This window comes from Equus caballus, chromosome 21 (genome assembly GCF_041296265.1).
Source record: "Equus caballus isolate H_3958 breed thoroughbred chromosome 21, TB-T2T, whole genome shotgun sequence".
NCBI lineage: Eukaryota > Metazoa > Chordata > Mammalia > Perissodactyla > Equidae > Equus > Equus caballus.
This window is the reverse complement of record NC_091704.1, coordinates 72,511,744-72,517,755: the sequence shown is the minus strand read 5'-3', so window position 1 is coordinate 72,517,755 and position 6,012 is coordinate 72,511,744. Positions and strand designations below refer to the sequence as shown.

Here is a 6,012-nt window from a genome sequence, read left to right as displayed (position 1 = left end):
GCAGCCTCATTTTGCACATTAGTCTTCAATTTTACAGATTAATTAAAAAGTTACACGGTGAATGAACCCTTGAGCCCCTGTATGTGCGTCCTGACCCTCCTCGTGCCGCTGAGCAGTGGACGGGATTCTGAGCCAGGCCGGGGCTCTGCTTTAGCCGCGGGGCTGACTAAACGGGGATGGAGGTATGGCCTGCTCCCCCATCGGCAGGTTTTCTCCATCCTTGTTTCAGGGTCCCCAGGGACTGGCTGGTTTGGTTGCGGGACGGCAGCCTCCCTCCCCTGCGGGACATGTTGTGCGTGCAGTGCTGGGCCACTCTGAACTTTGTGTGGAGTCCTCGTGGGCACAGGCTTGATTTCCTCTCAAGACACCTTCGAGATGGCAAAGTGGATATTGTGTTTTTATTTCATCCTCACAAGATGTGAAAAATTCACAAGTAGTACTTTTTCTTGAAAAACTCAAATCCTAAGTGAAATTAAGTAACTAAAAATTAGATGCAGTTCTTGTATTACTGGCTCAGAAAAGAGGTAATCTTTTAAGACATCTAGCTAATGTGCTGTCTCTCAGTGCACATATTAATCCAGCTCCCCACTTAGTGATGCACCTTAAACCATGCCTAGCATGTAGTAAGTGCTCAGTGGATATTTTTTGAATCAATGAAATTAATCTTAATCATTAATTATCGCCCCTTATCATAATAAAAATACGTTTATTTTTCCACTGGCTGAGAGAATTTTCACTCCAAGTTGCTTCTGGAATAAATATCCAGGGTGAATATTCAGATAATAACGACAGACTGCAGTGGTGACTGTTGTCCTTCCATTGTTCCTGCTCTGATTATGTGACGGTCACTGATCACGCCCACTTTGGGGACACCTGCAGTAACTGAGCATTGCCTGCCTGAGCTGAACGCCAGATGTCAGCACGTTCCAAACAATTGGGACACGTGACTATGGGAGCAGTGAGGCAGCCAGGATGTGTGGAAAGGATAGAGGGGCCACAGTGGAGGGCGATTTCATAGTGGTTGGGCAGTGGTATCCATGCTGACACCCAGGGGAGGGTCATCTCCAGGCTGCTGGTCAAGAAGCCAGTGGGCACCCATGCTGAAGGCCGGTGCCTACCTTGCATAGGCTGCCAAGTGCCCGTCGGGGGAAAGGGGTTTACCAGGCACCCTGCAGGCTGTGCTAGGAGCCAGGTTCATCTCGTCGGGGACCACATCTCCCCCTCAAGGCTTCGGGTTGTTCTCTGTAACATTTTGCTATTGAGCTGAAAGAGCATCTTTCAAGTTAGGGAATTTCCTTGACTCTCAGTTTTATTCATTGGGTTTCCAGAAAGTGGGGGAGAAGGGACTTCTGCCTGCATTTGTTTAACTGATGAGAGGCATGGAGCACTTGCCAGGTGAGCTGTTCCTCACCTGGCTGCTGTCCCCTTTGTATCTGCTAACACAGAGCCCAAGCTGCTGTAACAAGGACACCCCAAAACACAGCCTGAAAGCATGGGGGTTTCTATCCAGAGGAAATCAGTCGGGGCTGATGGGCAACGCCAGGGCTGCTGTCTACACTGGGGCTTCCACCTGCTCTCCCTCACCCTCCTGTGTAGGACACGCCATGACCAGGGATGCTGCCCCGAGACGCAGAGTGAGGAGAAGCCAGAAGGGCTTTCTCTGGCAGCCAACCCGGGAAAGTAGGGGTGGGGAGGCCATAATTTGATGTGATTGTGTCCTTATAAGGCGACACCATGTGATCGGGTCAAGGAGATGCTTCTACAAGCCTAGAAGCAGCAGAGATTGCACAGGCTGGGAGGCCCCCTTGCAGGTTCAGAGGGAGCCCTGCCCACACCTTGATTTCCTACTCGTAGCAGTATGTTTCTGTGGTGGTAAGCCACCCAGTTTATGGTACTTTCTTATGGCAGCCCCAGGAGCTGAGCACGCTCCTGTCAGACTTTCCTTTCTGTCAACTTGGAAATGACTAAACTTAGTAGTCAGACTTCTCTTCTGAATAGTTTCAATGACTCAACATTGATGTGCTATTTTTATAAACATTTAAAATTTTAACTATTAAAAGGTGTATCTCTGTGACACTGAGGCCTCAAGGATGACCTGTTAGAGATGACCGCCAGCCCCAGGTGGCTCCATGGTGAGAGGGCTCCACCTGGGGGAAGGGATCCCCCAGGATCCACTGGACATTTAGGGGCAGGTGCACAGCTCCATCTTGGGTCCACCCACATCTCTGCCTCCCCACCAGCCTCGTCTCAACTCTGCAGAACACCCGCCTTGTTCACTGAGGCTCTGGACCCCACTGTCCCCACCCCCATCTCTTGTCAGCCCTGGGCCCACCACCATGGAGCCACTCATGCCTCAGGTGCTTTGTCCTCCCACTCAGGCAGGGTGAGTGCTGCTCCTGCTCTTCCTGGGGGCCTGTCCCCTGCATGCAGTGACGTGTCTGAGTGGCATGTGTCCACCTGTCTCTGCTGGGGAGAGCCAGTTCCCAGGGCCCAGGCTGTGCCCACAGCTGTGTGTCCAATGACCTCCTCTCGGCAGCCAGAAGGGGCGACACACACACACACATACATCGACATTAATTTTGGTGCCAGAACAATGTCTGCCTGCAGGAGACTGCTCCTTAAATTCTCTTTGATAAGATTTCTCATTTATAAACCAGGGTTTACACCCAAAAATGTCTTGAAACATTTTTAATAGACTTGATCAAGCAGTCATGGCAGGGTCGGTGATGGGCCCCCTGCCCAGACACTGCCAACAGCACTTCTAGGGCGGCACTTTAAGGCACATTGATTGTGATTACAGTTACACAAAGTTTGACTAAGATTACGTTCACAAAATTAACATTCACAATTTTCACCACTTATAACTTAAAATACATTTCAATTCCAGTTTCAATGCAATTCTTTAAATCTCCTTTCACAACAGAAGATCAATAGTACACAGTATGGGAGCACTCTAACAAAATTTTTTTCAAGAAAACACAGAAGTGAGAAATAGCGACTCCTAAATTTGTGTACTTTATGGTCACCACAAAGTAGGCCAAAGTTCAGTATTAAATAAATAGGAATTCTTTCCTAATAAAAAATGTTACAACAGTTTTCCCAAGGAAATACATTCATAAGACTTTGTTTACATTCTGTTTTACAATGACAAGAACAGTTAGGATTCTTTCATGAAATGTGGCCACAGTTCTAGGGTTTATAACACTGTGTCAACAGACAAAACACCGAGTTCTCTCTCGAGCACTGAAATGTGGGATTCTGTGAATGAGGTTTCCTGCCTGGAACTTCAGTTCCATCGTGGCTGTGCTCAGCCTGTGCAGTTCAACAAACAGAAAATCTGCCAGCCCACCACAGAAAACATTGGCCAAAGAGCTTGTCCAGGAGACATCTGTCAAACGGATTCACCACCTGGCAGTTTAGTGTCTGGTGTGGAGGAGGGTGTCCAGGAATTCCCTGGAGCCACTCTCCTGACTCAGCCGCTGGCTCTGCAGCTGGGAATCGGATCCGGGTCCAGTGGTCCAGGGGAGTTGTTAAGGCAGCTGGAGACACTGGACCGGCTGGGCTGTGGACCCTGGACAACCCTCTGCGGCAGGACCCGGCCTGCTCTGGAGGAAGCACTCGTGCAGGGAGTGGACGGAACATGTGCCTTCCTAAAGATGTGACTGGTTGCTGTGTCAGCGGCAGGCTGGCCTGGGAGCTGTCCGTTGGGATCACTAACGGGCAGATGTTTTGTGCAGATAATGTCTGGATTTTGTGCTCACAGAGTGGTTAAAATGGTTGCAAAGTGTGGGGAAAAATTACTGACAACCACACGCCATTCATTTATGATGGCTGAGCTAATGCTTCAAATAATGAGATTGGCTCCAGTCAGGGTGAAGGGCTCCCTCTGTGTTGGGAACAAACGCCACAGGCTGGATTAGAGGTCACCACAGTGACTTTTCCTCCTGCTGCCATTTGTTTTCCTCAACAGCAAACTTTAGAGACTTCTCCATCAGGGACATAATATGCACTATTACAACACTACAGGCTGCTAGACTTCGGCCACTGGAACTCCCTCAGAGCACAGCATGAATTTCTTTCCTGACCAGAGCTGAGCCTGGCTTCTTTAGAAAAGCATCTAGGAGTATCCTGAAGTCCACTGTCCCTTTAATACTTTACTACCTCTTTCTCCCACAAAATGCTAGGTCTAAGGAATGGGCCAGGGCAGATGAGGGCCAACTCAGCAGTCCCTTCCCTGGCTCACTGTGGCAGGCCCCTTCCCCCTACCCTCTCGACTGCTACCCCAGGACAGCCTGACAGTGGACCAGGGGGCTCTGTGCAAGGCCATGTCTCTGAGACCCTGGAGGGTGTAGGAGTGGGCCTGTGCTACCACATCCTCAGAGCAGGCCCAGGGGTCCTGTGAGGGTCTCAGCCCCTGTCCAAGTCCCTTTGGCTGTCCATGAAATACCAGCTCCTGTAGGCAGGTTTTCCACCAGCTCCTCCCCTGCTGTGGTTAGGATGGGCCAGGGCAACCATCTGGCCCAGGTATGTTTAAGGACCAGCTGTGATTCTAAACAAGAGCTGCTTGCTAAGTGAACACTCCACTCTGCTGGAGCTGTGTGGACACACCCACACGGCCAGTGCAGCCTCTAACCCAGCCTGAGCCATCCACCACTGTCAGGTGAGACAGCTCAGGCCAGAGACCAGGTGTTTGGGGACAGAGCATCACCTGGGGCCTAGAGGCTGACACACGAGACCGAGGTAAATGCAGAACAAGTGTTGGGCTCTGGGATGAGAGGAACAAAACAAAGATGTTTCTGCTATCCTACCTACAGCCCGCAAGGTGACAGGTAGTTCAAAGACCTGGTAAGTGGACATGGGCCTCAGACACGTGTCCCCAGCCCCTCGGCCTGTGAATCGCTTGCTCCTGGAGTCGGGGCTCCAGACCTCCCTGGGGCTGAGAGGCGTGGGGATTTTGACAGAGGTTGGCCTGGGCCTGGAATCTTGGGTGGGTACGAAGTTGGGCAAATCTCATTTTGTTTGGGTCTCAGTTTACCCGGCAGTGCTAATGAGAGAATGGACACAAAATGGCAAGAACTCAAACACGGAGCCTGGCCTCTCAGGGCCCAGGGCCCTTCCTGTCCCTGAGTCAGGTGTGACAATGGAAACAGTAACACACAAGTGCCAGCTCAGTTCAAAACCAGGACAGGTGGACAGAAGGACCCACGATGGAGTCTCCTGGCAAGGGCACCTGCCCAGACTTCCCAGAAGTTGGAGGAAGCCCGCCAGCGTCTACTTCCCGCCAGCAGCGGCCTCTCCGCAGGCGGCCCCAAGGAATTCCCAGGTTGGAGCCTTGCAGCACATTTGGTCCTCGGGGCCCATTCTAAACCACGCCCGGCTGGCTGTCCGATCCCAGCACCTAGACTCGGAAGGGACGAGCGCCCAGGGCTACTCGAGGCCACGGACAGGAGGACCCCGGGACCAGGCCGTGGAGGGGACCACATGAAGAGCCCGCGGGCAGCCGTCACAGCGGCGTCTCCTCCTGCTCCAGCGCGTGCGGCGGCGCGTGGCACGACGGCGGCAAAGACGCGAGCTTGAGCAGCGCGGGGCGGCGGCGCGCGCGGGGGCGCTGGAACGAGCGCCGGCTGTGCACACGGCGCGCCGCCGCCGAACGCGCGTGCGCACCCGGCAGCCCGCGGCGCTCCAGCCCCGCCCCCGGCGCAGGCCCCGCCCCCGGCTCACGGTCCGGGGGCGTGTCTGGCGGGGCCGGGGCCGGAGTGGGCGGGGCCGGGGCCGGGGCCGGGGCCGGGGTGGGCGGAGCCGGGGTCGCAGGCCGCCGGTCCGGGCTGGGAGGGGCGCGCGGGCGCGGGGGCTTCTCGGCGGCGGCGGGCGGGGACGAGCGTCCGGTCAGCGGCGCGTCGGAGCCCGTGTCACCTGCGGGAGAAGCCGGCGTGAGCGCGGGGGCGCCTGGGGCGCAGCGGGGTTCCCAGAACCGTGCCGCCCCCAGGTGCAGCGCCCCGCCCTGAGGACCAG

The 6,012-nt window shown here is 54.2% G+C and overlaps 1 protein-coding gene across 2 annotated transcripts in view; it reads right to left on the bottom strand.

Moving 5' to 3' along the window:
- Positions 1-2,673: 2,673 nt before the first annotated feature.
- The window catches only part of SLC9A3 (solute carrier family 9 member A3), a 52,891-nt gene continuing 49,552 nt past the window's right edge, over positions 2,674-6,012 (bottom strand). Inside the window, exon 16 of one of the 2 annotated variants that reach the window (XM_070246164.1) lies at positions 2,674-5,913. In XM_070246164.1, the coding sequence (XP_070102265.1) occupies positions 5,504-5,913 (410 nt within the window). In that variant the 3' untranslated portion in view covers positions 2,674-5,503. The remainder of the gene's footprint in view (positions 5,914-6,012) is intronic. The other variant, XM_023625902.2, reaches the window with a different exon arrangement.